The 26,414-nt window shown below is 43.2% G+C and overlaps 3 protein-coding genes across 5 annotated transcripts in view; 1 reads left to right on the top strand and 2 right to left on the bottom strand.

The window, feature by feature from the left end:
• ablim1a (actin binding LIM protein 1a) overlaps nucleotides 1-1,018 on the bottom strand; it is a 44,287-nt gene extending 43,269 nt beyond the window's left edge. Inside the window, exon 1 of one of the 2 annotated variants that reach the window (XM_053436738.1) lies at nucleotides 916-1,018. The gene's annotated coding sequence lies outside the window, so the exon portion shown is untranslated. The remainder of the gene's footprint in view (nucleotides 1-915) is intronic. The other variant, XM_053436737.1, reaches the window with a different exon arrangement.
• Nucleotides 1-12,688, top strand: fhip2a (FHF complex subunit HOOK interacting protein 2). Its single transcript, XM_053436732.1, has 17 exons — nucleotides 1-326; nucleotides 1,323-1,401; nucleotides 2,529-2,698; nucleotides 3,017-3,121; nucleotides 3,252-3,374; nucleotides 3,524-3,739; nucleotides 3,845-4,041; nucleotides 4,634-4,748; nucleotides 4,903-4,979; nucleotides 5,087-5,279; nucleotides 5,895-6,058; nucleotides 6,794-6,940; nucleotides 7,028-7,118; nucleotides 7,715-7,858; nucleotides 8,705-8,845; nucleotides 9,744-9,847; nucleotides 9,934-12,688. The coding sequence occupies exons 1-17, from the start codon at nucleotides 282-284 to the stop codon at nucleotides 10,043-10,045; spliced, it is 2,223 nt and encodes a 740-aa protein (XP_053292707.1). The 5' UTR covers nucleotides 1-281; the 3' UTR covers nucleotides 10,046-12,688.
• srfb (serum response factor b) overlaps nucleotides 12,689-26,414 on the bottom strand; it is a 23,446-nt gene continuing 9,720 nt past the window's right edge. Inside the window, exons 3-7 of one of the 2 annotated variants that reach the window (XM_053436739.1) lie at nucleotides 20,444-20,672; nucleotides 17,513-17,608; nucleotides 16,594-16,791; nucleotides 16,428-16,504; nucleotides 12,689-15,167 (exon numbers count right to left, since the gene is read on the bottom strand). In XM_053436739.1, the coding sequence (XP_053292714.1) occupies nucleotides 15,072-15,167; nucleotides 16,428-16,504; nucleotides 16,594-16,791; nucleotides 17,513-17,608; nucleotides 20,444-20,672 (696 nt within the window). In that variant the 3' untranslated portion in view covers nucleotides 12,689-15,071. Of the gene's footprint in view, nucleotides 15,168-16,402; nucleotides 16,505-16,593; nucleotides 16,792-17,512; nucleotides 17,609-20,443; nucleotides 20,673-26,414 lie in introns of both variants that reach the window. The other variant, XM_053436740.1, reaches the window with a different exon arrangement.

Below are 26,414 nucleotides of genomic sequence, written 5' to 3' on the forward strand. Positions count from 1 at the left end.
CTGCGCCCCCTGCTGGTGCGCACGCGTCATCGTTTGGCGAGGGAAGTGCCACCGTGTCCAAAGTGTACGATACTCGAGTCTGGTCCGGGGACGTGCGGTTGTTTACGGCGGCTGTGCCAGGTCCAACGTGCTCCAGTTTTATTGCTGACGGCTTCTCCTCTTCGTTTCAAGGGTCGGTGTATGAAACCTCCAATCTGGATCGAGGCGGCGGCAACAGGAAGAAGAAGATAGAGGAATTCTCTAGGTCTTCTCGAGAGAAACTGGTCCAATCGAAGAACAAAATGTTCTCCAAATTCACCTCAATCCTCCAGCACGCGGTGGAAGCGGTGGGTTATATTCAACCACACCATGTGTTCATCTACTGGGTCTGTGATGTGTAATGTGTGTTTGCTGTAGCCGAGGCCTCTGCTTCCCCAGACGTCAACACAACGTCAGCATAGGGATACGCTGCTAACTAGCGAGCTAGCCCATTAGCGTTTTGTGTTGTCTATTTGCCTTTATTCCCTGCTAGCTACAATGTACCAACATGTCTCTCTGTTAGTCCAATGTCTTTTGATACGAACTAACATAGCGACTCGTCAGTGTTAAGTCGGAATCTCAGCTCGTCAACATGGTTACACATATCTCGACAAACTGAGCGTTAGCCCCCGACGTCAGCTGATAATAGCCGCAAGGAGCTAAGCTAACGGCCGTAGCTAGCTGGTTAGCTCTCCCGTGTCAAACAGCGGGGTCTCATGACGAGGAGCGGTGTCGAAATGCCGGGACATGCTCGTCTTATGTTGCGCAAACGTCTCCTCGTTAATATTTCAGCCACAGTTTGTTGGTTTTGTCGCACCGCGTTTCAGATAAGCGTCATGTAGCATATATTAGCCAGCTAGCTAACTAGCTTCAAACCAGCAGTTACCTGTCCATTACCTGGTCTCCAGCTGCTTCATGTCAGGGGCTTCTGAGTGATCACTTCTCGATCAGGTTTACAGGGAAACGTCTAAACGTCTGTTTAAACAAATGTCGCAGAACTCAATGGTGTGTTCAAGGATGAGACCAATAACAAGTGTCACTCCTGGGTCACATGAAAGGGAAAGTTTAATTCAATTCTGAAACTTTGATCACAGCTTGGAATCGGGCATTTCGCAAACTAGCATCTCATTTGAAACTATTAGATCAAACTCAAAGAACCATCCTCATAACTTTCTTAATCTCTCTTTAAAATGCTAAAGTGACTGTTGTAATTAGGATATCTCAGTTCCAGCTGTATAAACATACAATATACTTGTTAGTAAAGTTGTCATGTTTCTAATTTCAATATCCTTTTCCTTTTGCAGCTTGCCCCATCGCTGCCCTTGCAGGAGGACTTTGTCTATCACTGGAAGGCCATTACACATTATTACATCGAGACTTCAGGTACGAAGAGAGACACTGATGTGGATGCTGTGATCATGTGTTCCTCAAGTGTTGATTTATTTATTTATTTATTTATTGTTTGGGTTTGACTTCAATGAGGGAAATCTAGGCCTGTTCAGAAGTTTTTCATAGTGTGTACAACAGTAGTATAGATAAAGATGTATTCCGTGTTGATGAATCAATTCATTACTTTTAAAATAAAATCTTAAAGAGTTGACTTAAACTTGATTTATGAGCAAATTGCAGCATTTTAAATTGTAAACTGCATAACTAACCTTTAGTTACTGTGGAGAATGCTGTGAATGTTGTCCTAGTTGGGTTAGTAACAACTATGTGGACCAGCTCCAGTCAGTGAGCGTAATTCCTTCACCTTTGTGCTCTGCACCAGTAGAAGTCGTTGTATGCTCTGTGACTGTGTCATTTACATTTAAGCTGGTGCTTGGTGGTGAAACCCAGTAATGTTATGTTTCTTGAACTGACTGACATCTGCTTTTTTGAATAATTTGGACCAGGAAAGTCTCCTTCTCTCACTCTTCCCTCTAAACAATGAAGGATTATGTGTTCTACAAGTATTGCATAAACAAACTGGTTTTCACGTAATCACTGGTTTTGCAGACTTGTGACTTAAGCTGTCGTGTTTTTTTGACTGACCTTACTTGACAACCACGCAACCACTTGTGCATAATATTTTTAGAATTAACCCTTGTTTCTTATTCGTCCATTATGCATTGCCCTTTTGGTTGCTCGCTTGTTCCCTATCCTGACACACTTACAGCATGTGTGCCACAGTAAATGCAATTAAATGTTACAAAAATAACTTTGATGTGAAGCTACCCAATCACAGTGGAATTAGCTTTACAAGGATTCTTTTTTTATAATAAAGATCCTTTGATTAGAATATTGAAATAACCTTTCAGTAACTGAGTGAAATTCATTTTATCCATGGTGCTGTGCAGTTAGGAAGTTTTGCTTTTGTCTGTTAACGAGAAAAAGAAAAGTTTTAGCTTTGCACAGGTGAAGTGCTTTGAATTTAGCTTTTTTATGCTGAAACTGAGAGGCCGTTTTCTTTGTGTATTTACATTATAGACAAACAGGTTCTTAATTGTTTTTGTGTTTTCTCCTGTTAGATGACAAAGCTCCAGTCACAGACACCAACATCCCATCCCACCTGGAACAGATGCTGGACATCCTGACCCAGGAGGAAGGGGAGAGGGAGTCTGGAGAGACAGGGCCCTGCATGGAGTATCTGCTACACCATAAGATCCTGGAGACTCTCTACACCTTGGGCAAGGCCGATGTAAGACAGTCATGCTTTGGTAACTACATGAGCTACAAATTCAGGGAGATATACATTTCATGATATGACACCTAAGTGATATCAGATTAAATTTAGAAGAAATCATGGCAGAGAATTAATAAGGAGTCCCTGGAGTTTGGGGAAGCTGGACACAGCTGTTATTGTGCAATCGGCTGAAGTGCAACAGTGAATCCAGGAGCTAATTGTACAAAGCTTTCGGTCAGAAAATTGTGGCCCAGGCCCCACTCGAGTGGACGGATCTGTTTTGGTGGACCACCCGGATATATTCTAAACATTTTCTGTTTTTATGTTTTTCAGTGTCCTCCAGGAATGAAGCAGCAGGTGCTAACCTTCTACACAAAGCTGCTAGCCCACATTCGTCAGCCTCTCCTGCCACATATCAACGTTCACAGACCTGTACAGGTAAGATGTGTACCAGTCTAGATTTGTCTATTTTTGATCATTCTTTTTCCTGAAAATAGTCCATTAACTGACAGCCTACGTAACTTATTTCTAACTTTTTTCTTCTGTGGCTGTTAAAATGTGCTTTCAGAAACTAGTCCGTCTGTGTGGGGACGTGCTCGCTGCTCCGACAGAAAATGAAGAGATCCAGTTCCTTTGTATAGTTTGTGCCAAGCTGAAGCAAGACCCATATCTTGTGAACTTTTTCCTTGAGGTAGGTTTGCTATGACACCAGAGAGAAATTAAAATGGAAAAAGCTTCACATTCATAAATATTCATTTGTAAATATTACTTTAAAGAACCGTACAAGATTTTAAGAACCTTGCTCAGAAAATGTCTCAAATTTTGTGACGTTTCTTGCAGAACAAGACAAAGAAACCTGAGTTGAGGAGTCCTGGAAGAGCTGAGTCTGTGAAGGCTCCAGACACTGGTCAGTCTCTCACAGGGGAACAGGCGGGGGGCCCAGAGGAGCCACAGGCTGCTGCTGCCGCCTCCACCTCGAGTCCAACCAGCAACAACAACAACAACAGTAACAATTACAATCTGGTCACCTCCCTCCTCAACCTCACCAAAAGCCCTGTGAGTAACCTATGATTTAACTTTCTTCCTTTGTTGTGAGTTTAAAGTTGATGTCCCCCCTCATGACCCATGTTCTTTTCTTCTATCCACGTCTTGTCCCCTCAGGATGGCAGGATAGTGGTGAAGGCGTGTGAAGGCCTAATGCTGCTGGTCAGTTTACCAGAGCCTGCTGCTGCCAAGTGTATAATTGAAAACACGGAGCTCTGTGAGCTTCTGACTGACAGGCTGGTCTCCTTCTACAAAGCCCTGCCACAGTCCTTGGACCCCCTGGACATTGAGACAGTCGAGGCAGTCAACTGGGGGTAAATGTCTTTCTAATGTTTACCTCCTAAAGAGTTGATCACACTGTCCTCGTTCCATGTCTGCTGAGAGTTGTATACTCATTCCGCTCACACATACATGCCTACAGTCCTGTTCATACTAAAATGAGGGTCAGTTGTCAGAGGGTCGTTGGTCTGGCATTCCTCACATGCACACCTTATCCCACATTCCTTTTCAGTAGGTGGACATATTGCACCTGGAACCTGTGCAGTCTACACCTTCAGTCAGTGTACAGTTGTGTGTCCTTGTATATCTTCAAAGCTGGGTTGTACAAAGTGGCTACTGGTTCTCCATGCACAGCCTCTTTTCAAAAACAAGCGTCCACGTTCTTTCTTTTCTCTTTTTTTGCACCAACTGGAAAATGTTGAAATGCATAAAGGTCCGTACGCACCCTAGCAGACATGGTTGGATGCCGATATTTTTCACCATAGCGGACTGAAACTATAAAGGCCTTAAAAGCACATATTCAATGAAATCGGTCTCGTAGCAACTGTGTCATTACAGCATAATTGTTCAAAAGATATTCTCTGTGGATAACTTTAAAAAATGGTTTTATCTTTTTCTCTCTTTCAGTCTGGATGTATACAACCAGAAGGAGGATGCTGCTGTGTTCACAGGGAAGAGGGCTCTCATCAGCTTCCTGTCCTGGCTAGATTACTGTGACCAGCTTATCAAGGAGGCTAACAAGGTCCGTAACCACTGCTGACTCACTGTGTTTTGATGCATCATGTTTTAGTCAGAGTTGACGCAATGAAAGACCTTCTATACAAAGACGTTTTTCTGTGTCAGAATAGCACAGACGGCTGAACAACTTTTCTTTGTTTTTCTCCCCTGCCTTTCAGTTGGCTGCTACAGTGATGTCAAAAGCAGTCAGGGAAAGATTCTTTGTGTCTGTGATGGAACCACAGCTCATGCAGACGTAAGTCGTCAATCAATCAATCACCCCGAACTGAAGTTCTTTGTCTTTCTTGTCAGTGTGTTGTGACTGCTCAGTGACTAATGAGCTCTGCCTCTCGGTGCTAACAGGTCTGAGGTTGGAATCCTGACGTCCACCGCCCTGCTGAACAGGATCATCAGGCAGGTGACCTCAGAGGCTCTGCTGCAGGAGATGGTTTACTTCCTGCTGGGAGAGGAGAAAGATGCAGAGACTCCAGCGACCGTCGCCCAGACTCCTCTCAGACACAGACTCATTGAGCACTGTGACCACCTGTCCGACGAGGTTCTTATCATACAGTTGTTTATCTCCAGGAGATCTAATCCCTCGAACCACAATCTGATATGGGCTGGGACGCATATGAAGGAGCACCTACACAGCTGACGTCCTCTGACCTGCTACAATTTCACAATTAATCTGAAAGATGTTTATGCTGTTCAATGCATTGATATTTTTAGTAGCCACCACCACAATCTAAACACTGAACATCACATAAGGACTTCTATCTTCTTCAGATTCTGCTGTGTCTATCTCTTACTTGTGATGACAGACACACACACACTCACACAAATTGACATCAGTCACATCTAATGTCTAGAAACATCACTTGGTGATTATTTGCATGTAGAAAGTGAGATCCATCACATCAGGACACATTTTAAATCCAGGGCCAAACATGAATGTCCTTAATTTCCTACAAATGGCCATCTGCCCTTCAAAGATTCAGATTTCCAGTGATCACACAAACCTGCGCACATGTTCCTCACACAAAAGAGGGATGACTCAGCTCTTCGATGTTTAGCAGCATCTGCCCACTTTTCTGTCAGCGAGCAAACGCTTGGCACATTGCTGTTGATTTGAAGTGGGAGGTAATCCTCATTCTGTCCTCCCTGTCCCCAGATCAGCATCATGACGCTGCGGCTGTTCGAGCATCTCATTCAGAAGCCCAACGAGCACATCCTCCACAGCTTGGTGCTGCGGAGCCTGGAGGAGAGGAACTACCTGGAGAACAAACCGCAGGAGGAGAGGGAGCCGCTGGAGAACGGGCAGCCCCACGACGCCGTGTAAGGACCTGCCTCTAACCTTGACCTCGCCCAGCTGGCCCACTTTACACACACTATGGGGAAATCCTTTTCACAGACACAGTCCAGCAGAAATAAAGTGAATGCATCAACTAGCTGTGTTTTTTAGATGTCCTGCCACTTGATGAATTATTCATCACTGTGTGTTGAGTCAGTGAGATGCTTCTGAGCCACAACTAAGTGGGATCATGATAAAACAAGTCAACCACTTGCTGCTGTAAATCAAAGTCAGTCTAATGAGACTGAACTATAATGAGCCGTGATCTTTTTTTCTTGTCTTTGTCTTGAATGATTAATGAAAATAACAAGACATAAACTTCTTAAGAGGAATTTCTCAAATTTTTACTGTTGATCATTTTCATAAGACTGAATTATTTCAAGATGTGTTTTTTTTCACACATTCTTTCATATTTTTCATGTAGTTTTTATAGGTTTGCAGAAGAGTTGACAATCTTTAAAAAAACGTTTCAGAAAAGTCCTATTTAAAAATATGTCGATTATATAGCAGTTGCCACAGTCCCCAATTGAAATTAGCTACCATCAGATCTTGTGAATCTCAAATTGAAATATTACAAGAGATAAAACATTTAACAACATAACAACCAGTTGGGTCCTTTTATCCAACTGATGTGTCTTGATGCACGATTAAAAAATATCATGAAATCTGATAAATATTCGTAATTTAGAATCTTTGATGAACTTGTGTTCTCTCTGCAGCGACCTCGAGGAGGATCCACTGTTCGGTGACGACCTCTCTCCAGACAGCAGGCTGTCTGGTTCTGATTGGCTCAGCTCCTCTCCACCGCAGAGTCCCGACCACTCCAAGTCCGACGGGAAGACGGAAGTCCACAAGATTGTCAACAGGTGACAGAGCTCATGATACAACAGGTGTAGGGTTGCACTGCCTGTTTGAGTCTTGAAGTTGTAACTCTTCCTTATTTATTTCTGCAGTTTCTTGTGCCTGGTGCCTGATGAGGCGAAGTCATCGAATCACGTCGAAGGAACAGGCTATGACACCTACCTCAGAGACGCTCACAGACAGGTGAGATCTCGCTCCCTTGTGAAGATTCCTAAATCCTGAACACTTTCTTGGAGCGTTTCACCAAAAAATGTAAAGATGGGTGACGTGAACACTCCCCAAAAGTGAAGCCAAAGCATCTCAATCACCACCTGGTGTTCGAGATGCAGCATATGTCATGTGTCCCTTCTATGTTAGTGGATAAGACATGAACCAAACTAAAGTCAGATACATTTTGAATACGTTTTTGTCAAATACGTTTTTCTTATTTTAGGTGGTTTTCTGTAAATCTTTCTGATAAGTCTGGATTTAATTAGTTATTTGATGCTATACAAATGGGTTGAAACAGCATGAGACTGACGTGTGATTGGTTGAGTGTGTGTATTGTCGGGACCTCAAGACCATGGCTTCCTTCTCCTGGTCACTACTGCACAGACCCTGGCTCCAAATGACATCTCTGTGTTAGCGGTCAGGTATCTAGGGGTATTTTGGCTTCAAATCTGGAAAGTGGGAGGAAGTGGAGACATGTTGTCCATCTTTATGTTCTTTACTTTATCAACCGTGCCGAGGCAGCTTCTAAGTGACCGTCACTCATTATTTGTTTGAATTGTTCCCCTCAGTTCAGGGACTTCTGTGGGGTGTGCCAGCGGTGGGACTGGAGGGGAAATCCTAAACCTTTCGAGAAGTGTAACTTGGACAACCCCTTCTTTGAGGGACACTTCCTCAAGGTCCTCTTCGACCGGATGGGTCGCATCCTCGATCAGGTCAGTTTGATTCACGATATACTAAACATCTGTGGTACTGCTGTCATCATTCGGAACAACTTCAGCTTTACGGTCCAAATGTCTGGATTAAATTAGTTGCAATGTTTAAGCTCCACTAGTCCACAAATTGGAATAACACAGTAACATTTTTGCTTTAAAATCTGAAATGCATCTTTGCCTCTTATAAAACAAACGGAAACAAAAAGAACAGGTGGTGTTCAGCTAATCGAGTGCCTGTATTCAAATGAATCCGCCTGTTATCGGATTGAAATATTAAGACATAATAAACTCACTTATTCAGAGGTTTCTGAAGCAAAGTATCACTGGTTAATCTAGCTTGACATGTACAACCAGATCGCAGTGAATCAATGAAGCTTTCAGTATGTAAAGGTTGAATTGTTGTGCCTGTATATCCGAACAGTAACATCCTCCTGCAGTAGAACGTGTTCAGTGCAGCTGAGGTTAAATGAGGTCGTCTGTTCACAAGCGCAGCTCCGGAATACTTCTACTGTTGCAAAATGCAAATGAGCAGCTGATTATACAGAAGCTTTCCAATTATTTAGAAAAATCAAAACGAGTGCCCGTCATAAACAAAGTGAGAAACGACGTTAGATGGAGTCGTGTAGATGACTAATAGAGATTTAGAAGCAAAATGCACTCGCTGGCAGCTCTTTGGTTTCTGCGTATGCCTTTTGGGAAATCAAGTATCTCTTTTGATTTCCTAAACGCTGCGAGGGAGTATTATATTAATTGTCCCGTTTGTCATTAACACATTCTGACTACTGTGAGATTTTTCAGTTAGTTGTTATTGTCAATGCTTCTTCTGACGTGTCCTCTGTCTCGCAGCCGTACGACGTGAACCTGCAGGTGACGGCCGTGCTGTCCAAGCTGTCCTTGTTACCACACCCCCACCTACACGAGTACCTGCTGGACCCTTATATCAGCCTGGCCCCGGGCTGCAGGTCTCTGTTCTCAGTCATCGTCAGGGTAAGACTCTGTTCAGATAACACCCTGTTTCTTATTCATCCCTGATAGCAGACACTTCCATTCCCAGAGAAGACAGATGCTGTTATTTAAGGTTTTAACTTTATGGTTTCTGTCAGGTGTAGTATTGTGAAGTGTCGAAGATTGGTTTACAAAATGTTCACTGCAGCAAAACAGAGACAAGATTAAGCGTTGGCATTTAACACAAGCCAGAGCAAGCGTGAATTCCACTTCTCTGTAATCTTCTCTGCGTGCTGCTACTTGACCTGTTTCTTACTGGAAGAAAAGCTCCTCTCCTTCTGGGAATAAGCCCAACTCCTTCTCTTAAAAACCAGTCCCAGTGGCTCAAAGTGAAGCAGCAGTTTAGAGGCAGCGAATTTCCATGTGGTGGTCTTAGGTTTTTTAATTTTAGCTAGAGTCATGTCAACTCTGGGGTTTTGTTCTGATGGAATTTTTGCAGTCGAATATAATTCAAATAAAAAAAAAAAATCTATTTGAATGCAGCATTATTATGTATTTTATAAATGTGTCGGTTCTGCAGCTCGGCCTCCGTCACTGATCTGCTGCAGTTTGCGTAGATCAGTGAAATGTCCACATTTGGGGGGGGAGATACATCTCGCAGCAGAAAAAGAAAAACTTTACGTCTCTAATACTCTACAACTTTACTATTGCTGGTATGATGCTTAAATGATAATCAACTCCCACGCTGCTTCTCTATAGATTGTATAGATAGTGGTAATAGGGAAGGATTGATTACTTTATAACAAATCTGCTGAAATGTGAATATTATTAATAATATTGAAGAAATTTGAATGCGATGCTAGAGGAAGACTGACCTGAGGATGGAAGCAGGGCCGAGGTGGTTTGGTAACTTCTCCTGTGTCCCTGTGTGTTCATGCAGGTGGTGGGAGATCTCATGTTGAGGATCCATCGCATCCCAGACTTCACCCCCAAGCTGCTGCTCGTGAGGAAGAGGTTATTAGGTCTGGAGCCAGAGGGCATCAAGTACGTACCTCCACACGGTTCCATGCACTTACCCCCTGTGTTTACTTTAGCCGGTGCAGCTTTTAATCAATTGTTTCCCCGTTTAGTATCGACCACATGACTCTGCTGGAGGGCGTGATCGTGCTGGAGGAGTTCTGCAAAGAGCTGGCGGCCATCGCCTTCGTCAAATACCACGCAACTGCCGCCTCCTCGCCGTAATCTTTCCTGCTGTTCGTCCATCTGCCTCGGCCAGGCAGACTGGGGTCGGGATGAAACCGGGCCTTTGGGGTGAACTGGCACTGGTGACACAGGGTCGGCAAAACATTACCACTAACCACTCATCCCTGCAAGACTGTTAAAGCCCACACGGACGTGGTTTCCTCACTCCCTCCTCCTCTGGCCTCTCGGGCTCTACTGTATAAAAGGTCAGACACTGCCCAGCAGCCAGCAGAGGAAGAGGAAGAGGAGGAGGCGAGAGGCTGAGATGCAGGGAGATGCTCACTGGACTCTTTCAGCCTCTGCATTGTCTCTCCCGATCTCCCCCCCACCATCTTTCTTTCTCACCAGCCAAAAGATGATAGCCCTGTAATTACTATGTCAAGGGGAAAATATGTTGTGTATTTATTTTTACTGTCCCGTTGTCGCCCATTTGTAAAAGTCAATGCCTTAGTGTGGGATCACACCTTTCAGTTACAGAAATGTGTTTCTTTTTGAAACATTTAAAAAAACTATCTCTGCTCTCTCACATGTTGTCTGTTTGAAGACAAGAGGCTGCAGAGAAACTACCCACTACTCCTCAACCCGTGTGTGTGTGTGTGTGCGTAGTTACAAAAGTCCTGACGTGCAGTATTCACGATACTGCACTCCCTTTTTAAATACCAAGTCGTCTTATTATTTATTTGTTTGCTTTCAGGTTGCCTTTTTAAACTCGCTTGTGCTGTCAGAGCTCATCTTTGATCACCGTCGCCCAAAGATCCATCTCATTTCCTCCTGTGAAATGGTGAATTTAGCAAGTTATGGTAAATTTGCACATGAACCTCATTGCATCACGTTGCACGTGTTACATTATTCGACTTCATTCATGCCTTTTTTGTTGTTGGCTTTTAGGAAAGAGACGTCTTGTTTTTGACTCTGCAGCAAATTTTGTTTTCCGAATTCTCGCTTCTCCAGACCCAGTGTTGATTTTCTCACACACAGTGTTTAATTAAATCAGAGTTAATCTGTGTTATTGTTTTTACAGTAACATTTAGTTTACTCTAGTCATGGGAGGGTGCAGAGGATAAAAACCTCTGGAGATACCGTCGCTTACAGCCGTGGACCTGGAATCAGATTGGATTTATTTTTAAATGATTTATAAGAAAATCAGCCGGCCTTTGTGCAAACAAGTGCAAACAAGTGCAAACCTCCTCCAAGGTAAACTGCCTTTCTCGCTATGCTAACGAAAAAGATTCCAGGATACCTGTGGAGGAAAGCAGTTTAGTAGTTCTTAGGTATTCTTACAAACAACCACAGGCCCATGAAATCTTAACCTCCTCTGCAAGGTAGAAAGTAAGAAAAGACAATTAGAAGAACAAAATGTTGCAGATGTAAACCACTGTCTGTGGCTGTAGTGTCCTTAGAGCTTTGTGTTCCTCTGGAAGTTGTCATCACCTCCTATGTGTAGTTGCGTTAACTTCAGTATTACTTCTTCATGCAGAATTAGAATGACGAGGAAACAGTGCTGTGAACGGCCGGAGCAGGGTTCACTCTGTCTGGTGGCTTCAAATCAAAGTCTTACATCACACTTACATCTGGTTTGAATTCTTCTGTATCAAGATCTTAACGTTAACTTTATTTCCTGTCTGATGTTGCCGTGTGAATGACTCTGATTGGTCGGTCGGTGTGAATGGCGATGACCTTGTTCATGTGTCTGTGGGCAGAGTGTTGAATGGAAGCTGTGAGTTCCCGGTCTGGAGCTTTGATTTGTTTTTTCCTCTCACATATCTCAAGCACCTGAACGACATTATGCAAAAGCTTGCATGGAATCAGATTTGCACATTGTCTTTCTTCATCCACATTTATTATGTAAATATAATGAAAAAAAGCTTTTTTTTTCTCTAAATACTTTCTTTCATACACCAAAAAAAAAAAAAAATCTAGGTTGTATCATTAGTAACGTTTCTATTTTAATGTGACACTTTTTCACAATAATTGTCAATCATGAACATTTTCTAAAAATCAACTACTCCTTTCTGTACAGTTGTATATTGTATGTGTACAATAGCGATGAAGATATACTACCTGGTGTAATATGCATGCTTATACACACGTTTTCATTCTGTTGAGGGAGAGAAGAGGCGGACCTGCTGTGGTTATTTGTGAGCAGTCAGCACTTTGCTCTGACCTGACCGGGAGAAACGATGCCTTGCTTCACACTGTGGATCTCTGACCATTCCTCTGATGGACGTGGGGGGGCTTTTCTGCCTCACTGCAGTGTGTTGTGATCTTACTGTGCTTCTGTCTCTTGTGATGGGTTTGTGAAGATGTACAGAACTCTTAAGTTTAAATCTGATTTGCCAACTGATTTCAGACCAGTCACTGTATCATGCATTGCTGCTTTCCTCCCTATCCTCATGCTTCTTCACCCTCGTGGCCACTTGGATTGTGTAGAAGCTTTAACTGATTAAGATAAAATGCATGCAGCCCCCCCCCCCCCCCCCCCACCTCCCAGTCCCTCACAGAGTAACCATCACTTCAATGTTCATTTACACATCAGCAGCCGTCTTCACCTCACTGCTCCTCTTTGGTTTCATTCAGGACATTATGGTTTTATTTCACATGCTCCGTCCCAACTACAAATAAAGATAAAGGTCTTCAGCAGGAGATGTGGTCGTTCTTTGAGCAATTCATCGTGTTTTTATTACAAAAAGTCTGTACAACAAAAACAGAAAATACACAAAAATATCCATTTCTCTCAATGACAAAGTGAAAACCACAAATCCTGTTCAATAATCTCTTTTTAAATCCACAGCTTCTAATAACCACCAGATTAAAGTGAAGTAAAAGTAGCTGTGCTCAGCGTGTGATTTCCTGTTCAAGCAGCACAGCAGGATGACATGAGAACGTGTTCAGGGACAGCGCAGAGGACATGAAGCGTGAAAATGACCTCTGCCTCTCTCAGTCAGCGCAGCTACTTCATCCTCCGTCCGACTCTCTGGCTTCCAGCCCTGTGGCCGCGCTCGCTCATCCAGCTAATTCTCTAGAAATGAGTTGAAATAATCTCACTGCGGCCGCAGCTGAGGATCGCATGACAGGTCCAAAGTCACGTGAGGAGTTCTGAAACATTAACAAAAAAACGAGTAAATCCTACATTTCACTCGCCTTGCAGTGATACAGCAATCAGCCACAGAAAAGAGGCACAATGGTGCAGAGGGAAGGCTCAGTCTGATGACTCTTATTCTCTATGATCGCTGAGGTTCACACTGAGATGCAGTCAGACAGGGTCTTAAAGTTAAAGGATTAGAACCTAAATAATAAAGACCAAATGAAGAGATCCCCTTGTAGTCGAATGAGAGACAGACACTCATTCCTGCTGTAATATTACAGCGACTGGACTTACTAACAGAGCATCTCCACACATGGAAACACTGATGCTTTCAATGCAGTATTCAAGTGGAATCTTTAAATCTACACACACACACACACACAGTCTAATGCAACAGTGTCCGATGTCCTGACTCAAATGAGGAGTAGCGCCGTATAGTGCAAGTTCTACAGATTGATGAAGGCTAATCCGATCTACAGGGTTACAATCGATCACGTGTTTAAAGGGATTTAGAAAAAATCACATCAGGATATTACCCGTGTGTGACATGTTCATATTTATGTGTGAACAATGGTGGAAATTATAGATACAAGGGTTTATGGTGAGAATTGAGATAAATGATAATCATTTCCATCAGATTGTCATAGTTGGAACTAACTGTATATTTTAAGAGCCACATCAGAGCTTCATTAGAAGCCTCATGTAAAACTCACACTACACGATCACGCATTCGAAGGCTGCACTGAAACATGTTTAGAGCAAATCACTATCTCCGCCACAGAGATAATGGAAATTGATGATGTCACAAACACAACTCAACAGATTGCCACACAACTTGGAGGAAGGCTGCAGTGTGCGTGAGGGAAGAATCTGTACAATGTTGTTGCAGATCTGGATCAGGAGGGGGATCAAGGATTTTTTTTATCACCTTCTTCAACATTGTGAAAAAAAAAGCGTTTGACATTTCAGTTTTCCCAGAGAATGATGAATGGATCTGAGTGAAAAACAATGGGGCACATTTAGGGGACTGATTTCTATGAGTGTGTGAAATTTTGCAGCTTGATAGAATTTGAGGCGACTGTTGGGTCCGGGCGGAGGTGAACACTCTACTGACATCCTAGATAATGTCATGTTTTACATTTTGTGAGCCAGGTACTTGATGATATTGTGAGAATCAACAAAAGTTAAACAAACATCCAGCGATCTTTCTCCATCTCGTAGTGAAAACTCCCAACAGCAAGATATAAAGGTATATTAAATTAATTTACATATACATGTAAATAATTCATTTTCATTATGCAAACAATTTTCATGTACATACAAAAACCACTACGTAAAAAACAACTACATGCTGTTGCACAAACTAAACCAGGCTAAAAATACAAGTCATCAATAAAAAAAAAAAAAATATGTACATTTCAAAAAATGTTTTTTTCATTGTTTTTTTCTCCTATGTCAACAAGCGTCTCCCCGCCCCATTTACAAACTGCAGATATGCACGTGCACACAGACACACACACTTGTGCACAAATTGCTCACACTGGAACATTCAGACAAACAAATGTCTCTTTGGCTGGTGTGAAGCTGTGGCACCTCGCTGTGTGTGTACACATAATTACACTTTCAAAAACCACACTCACACACAAAAAAATAAAGAAGACACCATCTAACGGCATAAAAACAGGTTCCGAGGATGGGTGTAGTGATACTTTTCCTATGCATCTGCGAATATATATATATATTTATATACCAAAACATACTGAATACTGTATAAGGGTCAGCCACACATATGCCCTTGATTGATTGATTGTGTGTGTGTGTTTGTGTATAATATATACTTAAAAAGTCACATTCAGAAGTGTGATGGGAAACTCTGTAGGAAGGCATCAATAAATAGAGATGTCTGTCTGTGTTGCTGTGTTAAACAGCTCCAGCCGTCTGTCAGTCGCTCTTCGAGTTCTGTGCCGCGTCCAGGTTCACCACCTGCAGCTCTGTCAGGTTACTGCTGCTGCCGCTCGACTGCTGACCAATCACCATCTGGAACACAACACGCCTTGCGTCAGTAGAGAGCACAGGGCCAAACAAAGGCAGCCAATCACATGTCATCACAGCACCCAGCACAGATGGACGTCCTGCTACCCTGCATGCTTTTCATTATGGAGCGATGTGACATTGTAATAGATTCTGATCATTTATGTAACAAGTAAGAGCTTAAGCTAGGAAATAACGTATTAAGAATTACAGGACAGGCGTGTTTTTATAATCTAGAGCTCTATAGAGCTCAACAGCGTTGGTTCTGGAAGTAGAAATCCTATTTATTTTCTGAATAGAGATTTTGATCAACAGCTTTCATAGCTGAACCATCCAACGCGATGTCAAGGAGAAATACGACACTACCCACAATCCTCAGGTGTAATAGCGAAAGATATGAGTTGTGGAGCTTGCTGTTGCCATGGAAATGTTGACCACAATTGCAAATTACTATTCATGGTTCAGCAGAACAACTACACTCAGTCAATACATTGTTTGAAGTGCTACACATACAAACAAGAAACAAACTACTATACATTTCAACACTATAATAAAAATAATAAGATAAAATTCAGGAGGAAGTGCTGGAATTCACTGAGAAGGGATCATTTGCAATGGTTTATGGGATGTGTAGTTCCTTTACTCTTACAATAATTATGTTCACTGTCTTGTACATTTGCTTTTTTTTTTCCATTTTCAACATTTTCCAATATTTATTTCTGCTCCACATCAGATGATTTGTGGTCACGACCAACGAGTCGCTGGCTCCGGGTTAAAAACTCTTTATAAAGGACTATTTGAAACGTCATTGAGAAAATGAATGAGATGTACTTTCAGACCCAGAGTTGTTCAGAAAGTGGAAAGTTACTGTTACACTCTGTACCATCTTATCCAGTGTGTTTTTATAACCTATAGTTCTAAAGGGAGAGTTCTAGAGCTCGATCCAGCAACATATTTCAACCAACTTCCTCACATTTCCTTTGAAAGATGAGATTTTACAAACTTAATAAAACATCACACTCTTCATCTCCATGCACTGTAACCGTGGTGTTTGGTTTAGTCTACTGCACGTGTCTTTGGCTGCCGGTCACAGGTAAAACCAACATGACAGCTCATCACCCACATTCATACAAAGAGGCAGCAGGTGACAAGCCTGTGGCCTCTGTGTGCCAGTGCTCGGTTAGGATGCATTAGTGCGATCACGTGGCATGCTGGTTGCATAGGGAATATGAGAGTTTCACTTGTAAAATGTAGATCTTGCCGTACTGGGTGAAGCTGCACCGCAGAGACAGGGATCTGTACTGTGCCTGGAGGTGCCGTGAGGAACACCTGAGGGACACCACCTGGAAGAAAAACAGTTTTGCAATCAGTGAACCGATATTTATCCAAAGCTGTCACCCAGTAACAAGAGTGTGCCACATCAGTGTCTCACCTCCATCTTGACCCTGTGCGTGGGACACCTGCATGGCTGAGGTGCCCTGGGAGAAGGCGTTGAGCACGGCCAGCCCCCCGTCGGTCAGCCCCGGGGTGGAGGTGTACATTACAGTGTGCGGGCTGGGGTACATCATGTGACCCGCCACCGACGTTGGGATTGATGAGGTGACGATGGTTGCTGGGAGACTCACCGTTGCTGAAAGGCAGAAAGGAGGGAGGGAGAGAGAGAGCACGTCTCACTGAAGGGTAGAGTCGTGTACACATGTTGGCCAGCAGGTGGCGCTTCATAGCTGTCTCAATTACACTACTAACTCCTGCCTCTGCTTGTGAAGTGGCTCCAACACACTTTATTAGGGATAGAATTCATCTCAACCCACAAGATGAATAACAAACAGTGCAAGGAGACCAAATCTCCTGAAGTCCTCCACCCATGGAGATGTGTATTTATTTGCAATATATCGGCTAAACTAAAATGTCTGATTGTGGGTTGATGGACGAGTGTAAGTTCATAAATTCTACTGTGTGTCATCATAAGATCACATGAATTTATAGAAACTCTCTCCATCATTTGGAGCAGCCATGTACATGGTAATTAAATGGAGATGGTTCTCAAAGTGGGGTCTGGGTGCCCCAAGGGTCCTTAAGGAGGTTTCAGGGGAGTCCCCAGCAAAAGGGATAATCATTTATTTTGACTATAATTTCATCCTTTAGTAACTCACTGACATAGTGTAAAACTATTTTGGTCGCGAATTCCAGATGGGCTCAATGGTTTCATTTGTCACTTTAGGGGTCCTTGGTTTGCAAAAGTTTGTGCACCACTGCTCCAAGAAAACCAAACATTCTCATTAGACAGAGAGGTTTCATCCAACGTGCATGAGACGGGACAGCAGTGTTTCTCCAGAGGGGATGTGACCTACCGGTGGAGTTTGTGGAGGAGTGGGAGATCTCTTGGTTGTGTTCAGAGCTGTTTTGGTGGACCTGGATAGCCTGAAGCTGCTGAGGAACGCCTGCTCCTAGAGACACATGGAGGAGGGCACACAGTGGCTACCGTAAGTCATCACGCACTCCACAGGGGGAGGAGGAGTGGCCACAGGAGGGGAGTATGAAGTACAGGACTGGGGTTGGTATAAAGTAGAAGTAAAAGCATTGGCAGTACTGTTAGCTGAAGTACACATCGTCGTGCAAGTTGAATTAGTAATACTAATGGTTATTATTCATAGAAGGAAGCGTTAGCGGTGGCAGCTTGAAATGAGGCTATGATCAGTAAAAGCAGGCAGAGTGGTGGCAGCAGGCAGAACAGGTCACCTGTGAGGGAGACAGCAGCAGGGAAGCGGAAGACAGCCTGCTGTCCCTGCTGTGGATGCTGGGCGGAGGCCAGGGTCTGACCATGCTGCCCCTGGAGGGCCAGGGAGTGCTGCTGCAGCTGGCTCAGAGGAATGGTGGGGGTGCCAGGGGGGAGAGGTGTGCCTGCTGGAGGGGGCAGGCACACACACACACAGACACACAGAGGATAAGACTTAACGTGAAAATACAGCAGTGTTTGAAAATGTTAATTTCAACCTTCAGGTGCTAGAGACATAAACAGAACAGCAGATGTGCACTGTTTAGTTTTTGGTAAACATTTTGTTCTAATCTAAGCTTCCATCCATTAGTCTAGATCTTTAACAAGATAACAGGACTGCCATTTTTGTGTAGGTTTTCTCCAGATACTCCTGATTGCTCCCACAGTCCAAAGACATGTATTAGGGTTAGGTTAACTGGAGACTCTAAATTGTAGCTCCAGCTCCCCCGCGACGCTAAAAGGATAAGCAGTATAGATAATGGATGGATGGATGGATCTTAATAGGTGAACTGTGGAGTACACTAACAATATATTTCTCACCAAAACATACTGTGTTTAAAATTGAGGTTTCACAAACATGTGGAGTGCATTTTTTCTCCTAAAAGCCGATCTTTGAATATATTATAATATATATATAATTATATCATGTCGTTTTCGTTGCCTTTGCTGGCACTTGAAACCCGACAGCAGAATGTGAACTGTGAAGCCCGTATGCTCACGCAAATGGTTCTGCACCCTCCTGCATGTGTAGGTAGCCAACAAAACAAGTGGGGCTTATAAAAACATTGCTCCACAGCACTACTAGTGGTGAAACTTCCACCTGTAGTGGCAAAGTGATTTTGGGTAGTGCAGCTTTAGCCTGAGCTAGCTAAAATGTCAACAATATTTCACACTGGAAGGTTCCACAAGTAAAACTGATCTGTACCAAGTGCAAGGCAGTGTTCAGTTCAAGCTATTTAAGATGTTCATATAAACCTGAATGTTGACACACTGTACGACTGAATAAAGTTGATTCATTGATTTAGACTGAAGTTTCACTGTGCACATGTAACTGTCATTTTCTGAAGCCCCCAGCTTACTTTCTTCCATCATGTATCAATTGTCTTTTAGCTTTTTCTGTAGAGATGACAGATATTTCACTTCAGCACATGACTCTGGAGTTAAAGCTTCACATTTACTCAGATGCTCCATTGACAGTTGCTGCAGTCGGGCGGACAGGCCCTTTCAAACTGCCAGCTGAGGAGGTTATAGTGTGGGAGGGTGTGTTGTTCCACCTGGCACTGCCGCTATGGGCCAGACAGGTGGTGAGGACGAGAGAGGGAGTGAGAGGGTGTATAGAGAGGGAGGGCGAGAGGAGGAGGTTGTAAACGGCAGCGATAGAGCGAGGAAGAAGAGAAGGAGAAGGGACAGAGATGCTGCCAGACTGTCCTTCACATGTCAGCTAAAATAACATAAGAGCCATAAGTGGGAATCAGTTTGTCCGTGTGTTCAGCTGAGGGAGAGGGTTGACAACCAACACAAACTGCAGCTATTCACCACTGAAAACTCTGACGACCACTGGGCCTGTTCCGCTTCACTGCTGCAACACAGACTCTGGTCTACATCCTAAACTGTAGAGAAAACCACACCAGTCAGCTTTTAAGTCTTTTCATGTCATGGACAGTCTGAATAAATGGTTCTTATACAGACTGGATAATATAAAATTATCGTGAAATTAAAATATTACTCTTGCCTTTGGGGGAATCGTGACCTCTTGGCTTCCCCAGGCCCCTCCTTGAGACCCTCAGATGAAGACGCAGTGTTTCCCAGTACGTCCATTATAAAGAGGAAGTGTAATGAATAATGTCTGGGGAAAGCCAGTTTAGAAACACTTCAGGGATCCCCAAATCAGAGGCCGCTGCCCCAAACGTCCTCATTGAGTTGGTGGTGTACAGATCCCCTGTGTGCGTCGGTGAGGTCCCCCTTAATGAAGGGTCATGTGTAGTTCAGGTCCACACTGACACAAAGCTCGGGCTCCACAAAGTGCACCTCAATTATAATTTCAGCACAAGGCACCGATCCTTCATTGAATATTCATGACTAATTATGGACTGTGTTCGTCAGCCCTCATTGCCAGGTCTATTGTGTCCCTCTCACCTAATTATTCCTGTCCCCGAGTGACAATCAAAGCCAGGGCCAGTTGCCAATGGACGTACCTTTCCTGGATACTGGGGGCTTTGTAAAAACCAAGGGCGCTGAGTGTTAGTGACTGCCTACGAAGAGCTGTTGTGTGATGTAAACAGCGCTGAGAGAGGCACGACCCCCCCCCCCCTTCCCGAGATGGCGCCGGAGATCACGGAGAAGCCATTCAGATTCTAATCAGAAAATAAGCTAGACAATGCTGTGACGTTAGCAAAACACACAGGTCTGCAGGAGTGCCCTGACTCTATAATATGAGGTTAAGACCAGAAATGAGAACTGCTACAGAGCTCTAGATGTTCAGGACATGTGTTGCTTCTCTACGTACCAGGCATGAAGGTGAAGCCACCGGGCAGCTGCATGACCCCTGTGGAGCCACCGGCGGCCTTGAGGACGGTGCCGTTGGCGCTGATGTTGCTGCCCGAGACGGGCGCCAAGTAGTTGGTGAGGGGAAACGAAGTTCCGCTGCTCACCTGCATGGTGGTGGAGGTGGTGGGTACTGTGGACTGGGTGCTGCCTGGAAGGCTGGCCACCGTGAACGTCGGCTTCAGTGAATCCTGGGAGGAGAAAAAACAAAAACAAGTCTTCTTAGGAAGACATGGGCAGATCGTTGGATGGTATTTTTAAAGTTTTCAGACAAGATCTCTAGAAAATGTTTGAACCTTATTATCGAGTTTGTGTCTGGTTCACATAGAACACAGCAGGAGGTTATCAGGGTTAGGTGCCTTCATATCAACAGGAAAATGTCCGGAACCTTCAGGATAGTTATGGCGCAGCATGCAGGATGTAAGAGATAAATGACCCTACGGAGATCACGTGATTTCTTTACAGCAGGGGTCTTCAACGTTTTTCAGGCCAAGGACCCCCAAACTGGTCGAGAGAGGGAGCAGGGACCCCCTACTATATATATTGTATACAAGTGTGTTTAATATTAAACTGGGCCTTGTGCCATATATAAACATAGCTACCCTGTTATTGTGCATTCAATACTAAGCTATTCAAATATAACACAGGTTCATATATTCATGTTGTTAATTTAAAACAAGTGCACGGTACAGGCTGGCCATGCCACTGCCATTTTTAAACATACATCTTGCATACAACACTGAGCTATTAAAGTAATTCATAGATTCATCTTTTTATTTTAAACATACATGCAGAAGAGACAGTGAATCCTCAAGCCAGTGGTGGATAGCACACGTCCTCCCACATTAGTGAAATGTCGGACCCTGATGGGTAGCTCACAACTTATCTAACCTTGGACGGATGGAGGTTGTCAGGCAGAGGGTCAAATTAGCCTCTCAATATGTTGGATGCCTGTTAATGTGTATTTAAAGATATTTAAATTTGTGGAAAAAAATTGGTTAGAAAATAAATCAAAAATTATAAACAATTAAAAAAATTGTCTCATCAACCAAACATTTCGCGACCCCCCTGCAGTACCTCCGCGGACCCCCTAGGGGTCGCGGACCCCCTGTTGAAGACCTCTGATTTACAGCATATTGACAACTTATCACTAAAAGCGCTCTTGACATATTCTTCGTTTCAGTTCTGCATCTGTTGCGCGTTAGAAACATCAAACCCCATTCGTTTGTGATGAATCCTCCAGATAAGCTCCAGCTGTTTTCTAACAGGGCTCATTCAGACATTATCTGGAGTATTTACTAGGGTTGAAGGAGAAACTCCGGAGAATGCAGCAACTGACTTGGACATTTCCCTTCTCACTTACAGCCCCTCTGTTAGTTTCAGGCGATTATCCAGAGTTCAGTGCAAATCTAAAAGTACAGGATTCCTATACACTGGACTTGGTATAGGATGACTGTAGAAGTTGCTATTATTTCCAAATGTTGCATTAGCTCTTGCTCTGAATAAACGAATCAACATCAGAAACATCAGAGTTTCACATGGGTACACCTGGAACAACACCATAATGGGGCTTTTCCTCTCTGAGCAGCTGACAGCAGGGCAAGCAGGATGATAGACCTCAGTTCTTGTTGCATTTTCAGGGATCAATGGACGGCCGACAGAGACCAGAGTGTGTTTTAATAGACTTGGAGCAAATGAACATGAACAGGGCAGGGAACTGCACCGGGACCCGTCTAATTGCATCCATATGTAAAGTTTTTTTTAACATTTCAGTATAAGATGGTGAGAATTCCAGCAGTGTAGTGTGATGACTGTTTCTTCTGAATCCTGCAACATCTGAACATACTGCAATTAAAATCCAGCCACTGGTTGAACCAACTCGTCTGGAGAGTGATAAAAACAATTTCTACCCTTCGTTTTTTTTTTATTTGAAACATAAAACATGTAACTGTATAACACTAGGCAGAGAAGATGCTACATGAACTTAAGGAGGTGAGCTGTAGCATCACACAACACACAAATCTGAACATCCATGGAACAGCAGAGCAGGATGTGTTGGTGAGTGGGCTGCATGATAAGGGCAGAGTAGGCGTCAGGCCGGGACTATAAAGCACAGAAGCACACCATCCCTGTTTCTCCGCACTTATGAAAACACGTATCACACAATACTAATGATCTGTAATAGCAGAATGGGAATAAGGCTACATGTGAAAAGAGATTGCATTTCTATGTGGGCTCAATATCTTTTGAGGGTTTGAATCCAGATGTTTGAATATGAAAACAGAGGTGCCACTGACAAATCAAGATAATAATAATTTCACAATCAGGGGTGTGCATTTAGCCTGTAGGAAACAAAGCAAAGAAGAGAGGCCATTCAAATACAAAAGGGAGCTGCATGCACGGCCAAGAATGATAAATACGCTGCTTCTCATTTTAGTGACTGGATCCTTTAATTTTGCATGTGTACAGTAGAGAGACATCATAATAACCAGTCACAAGGTCAAAGGTCATGGTGACCTCATGAGCCTGATTCTTTTATTTTTAATAAAGACTGAACCTGCACTGGATGGCAGAGGCATACAGCCACAGGTATTCGAAGACATACCACATTAATGAAGTCCACTGTGTGTTAGTTGTACATTATGTATTGAAGGGAAATGTCACAACCTGGATCTGAAACTGTTGAAACAATGCCCCAGTTTCCCAGCAGTATTTATACTTTGTTGTGTGTTTGAGGGCAGCTTCCAGTGATAGAATTGTACTTGACTGATATTTGAGATTACAGGTTAAAAACTGTTATTTTGGGAGAAAGTACAAAGTCAGTCTGGACATCAGGTCTGATGAAGGACATATCTTTTGTGTGCGTATCCCTCAGAGGGTGCAGCCTCAGTACTGGGACTGAACTGGTTTCATAGTCAGATCACTTCATGGTAAAGCAGTGAATAAATTATCCAGGTTCAGTGTCTGAAAACAGCCATGGACTATGTGAAAGCAAGTGACGGTGTATTGCAAATAATTTGCATGGAATTCTAATCATTATGAATAACAAAAGGTAATGTGTGAGCAGACTAGGCCAACCTCTCCTAGAAAAGCACTATTGGTTTTTATATGTCACTGATTACATGGGTGAGAGGTGGAGGATCCAGCATAGACTCCACTGATAATGAGTTCCAACCACTCACTACCATGAATTCATGTAGATGGAGCTACTGTAAAGATTAGCTACCAGTCTTCAGCACCACTGCAGTTTACCCACATATCAGTATTTTTTAGAGGCTTCTAGTTTTGCTCACTGCAATGCTTAAACTGGTTTTATTTGAAACAGAGGTTTAATAAGTGTTTTAATAAATGATCAGGGGTGTTGAGGCTAACTTAAGAGTTTTCAGGACTTGATGAGGTGCAGATGGCTGAGCAGGTGGTGTCTTAAAGCAGAAATACACAGAGCTGAGCCGCAAGTTAGCTCGTCTGTAGCACATGTCCAGGGTCCTGACAGTCCAAGGTCCTTCAACTCTTTAGTTAAACAGACTCTGGAAAGTTGCAGGGAAGGAGGAGGGGTGGCGGCTGCACAGACGACTCACTCACGGTTGTTCTGGCCTTTTAACCAGAGAGGAAATCTGAATCTAAATTCACACAACAACAATCTACGATCCAATTACTATACAACTGTCAGGCCTGTTATTCATTATAGACAGACTGCAGACAGCTAGACCATGACACAGCTGTCAGCACGTTTTCATTATCCCGAGAGACTTTCCAATTTTGTTGTCTCATTGATGTTCAGGAAGGCCAACGTGAATTGTTTTACTCTACACGGGGAAAAAATCTTAAAGATGGTAACAGTAGGTGTGGATCGTAGTCACAAAGCAGATAAAACTGCAGTATGTAAAAAAAAAAAAAAAAAAAAGCAGAGTGTGTGTGTGTCTGTGTGGCGAAGCAGGGTGAGACCTTTGTGAGGTTTGGGACAGGGGACAGTAAAGGGGTCAGAGTACAAACAGCTGAGAGTACCGACAGCTGGAGGGAAACCTGAGCACCTCAGAGGGGGAATTAACCCTCTCCGAGCCAGCTGAGGCAGCAAGAGACCACGTGTAATGACAGCCGCCATCTGACGCTCAGTAGCTCTTGCCACCGGAAAAGGAGCATGTTGCTTTATCGGATTTCGTACTAAAACATGGCGAGGTTTCAGCTTCTCCATGTTATACTTCTCCGTCGAGAAATATGTGGCTGCTCTGGCTGGTTTATACTCACATCTAACAAGGACACAGATTACTGCATGGGTTAAAAACTGGATATTAAACCTGGTTACACCCTAAAAACCTATTGTGAAACTGCTACTGTCTCTGTGACCTCTGTCACAAGCCTTAACTGTCCAACTGCTTTGTTTGACCATCACCATGCGTCTCTTGTTCAACTGGCCAGTCTATAAACAGCGCTGGGTTTTAGTTCAGAGTTGAGGCAGTGCATAGTAAACATAAGCCTCAGTGGTGCAATGCATTCCTACAGACAAGAAGTGAGAACAGAGAATCATCTTAGTGACGGAGGCAAAACCTCCCACCGTCTTTTCCTCCTCGAGTCCTTTCCGCTTCCTGCTCCTTCAGAGACACACACATTTTCTCCATAATTAACCATGTTGCAAAATCAAGCATTCGATCTGAAACCATTAGTTACTTACACCAAGGGAGTTACGTTTTCACCCCGGTCCGTTTTTTCATTGTTTTATAGGCAACTCTACACAAAAACAACGGAGCAGAGTACCTCGTGGAAGGATGTGGTATGGGTCAGGAAAGAGCCCATTACATTTATGTGGGGATCTGGATCAGGGGCAGGAATTGATCTGGTTTCTCAACCAAATGGATCTTTATGAAAATAAATAAATAGACACATTTAAGGAACTGATATCCATGAGTTTGTGTAATTTGGTGCAACTTGATTGAATTTAAGGGGAATGTTGGGCCTTGGCGGAGGTTTGAGCTCTTTGTGTCAACTTAATTTACTCTGGAACATGTCTTTAGTGTATAATACAACATATTAGACCTGAAACCGATAGTTTTTTATATCATTATTTTAATCTGTATTTTTAATTCTGTGTTTGCTTCTGCCAAGGAGGTTATGTTTTCTGATGTTTGTTTGTTGGTTTGTTTGTTTGTTTGCAGGATTAAACAGAAACTACTAATTTCCATGAAATATTTCAGAGGGGTGGGGAATGACCCAACAAAGAACCTATTACATTTGGTGCAGATCTGGATCAAGGGGTCTGTGGAGGTATACACTTTATTGGGTACCATTCTACGTTTAAAAGGAAAAGCCACAAACTTCACAGTTTTCTCTTATGCGATTTGTGCTCTTGAAATGTTGGTCGAACAAAAAGGGGGATGTGTCCAAGAGCTTTGAGTATTTGGACTTTTTCCTGCATCATTTCAAACTAATAATCTTAGGTATTATGCATTTCACACCATCTGAGTTTGTTGATAAAGACTTGTGTCAGCTTAGAAGGAATTGGTGAAATAGGATTGTTGCCTTATGGTTTGACAATTTTATCCCAGATTCTCCCACTTGTTTTGAAAATGAACCACAGCACCGTTCCCTTTGCTTTGGAAAAGAAAATTGAACCAGAGCACGACCGGGGGAAAAAACTCCACTTAGTATGAAGTAGCAGAAAATAACAAATGAATTCACAATTTATAGTTGTGCGAATGGAGGAAAGAGTTTTCTGAAATTGGCGATGAATCCTCGAGTCTAGACACAGGGGCCACTGAGAGCAGTCTCTATAAAGCATTTTACAAAAGAGGGACAATATTTTACTTCAGAAACAGAGGTCTCGAGCATTTCTACATTCTGTGCCTCCTAAATCCACTGTGAAGACAAATCCTAATATAAAAAGGATCAGGAGGTAGAATACAATAAACCCAAACCATGAGAAACACAAGCAATCTTGT

The sequence above is a fragment of the Pleuronectes platessa genome, chromosome 12 (genome assembly GCF_947347685.1).
Source record: "Pleuronectes platessa chromosome 12, fPlePla1.1, whole genome shotgun sequence".
Classification (NCBI taxonomy): Eukaryota; Metazoa; Chordata; class Actinopteri; order Pleuronectiformes; family Pleuronectidae; genus Pleuronectes; species Pleuronectes platessa.

Bases quoted from the DNA above. Each gene is read 5' to 3' on its own strand.
- fhip2a (XM_053436732.1), top strand. From the start codon at position 282: ATGTTCTCCAAATTCACCTCAATCCTCCAGCACGCGGTGGAAGCG. The intron at 4,749-4,902 runs GTCCGTAACCAC...CCTGCCTTTCAG, and splicing joins TTATCAAGGAGGCTAACAAG to TTGGCTGCTACAGTGATGTC. The intron at 4,980-5,086 runs GTAAGTCGTCAA...CGGTGCTAACAG, and splicing joins GAACCACAGCTCATGCAGAC to GTCTGAGGTTGGAATCCTGA.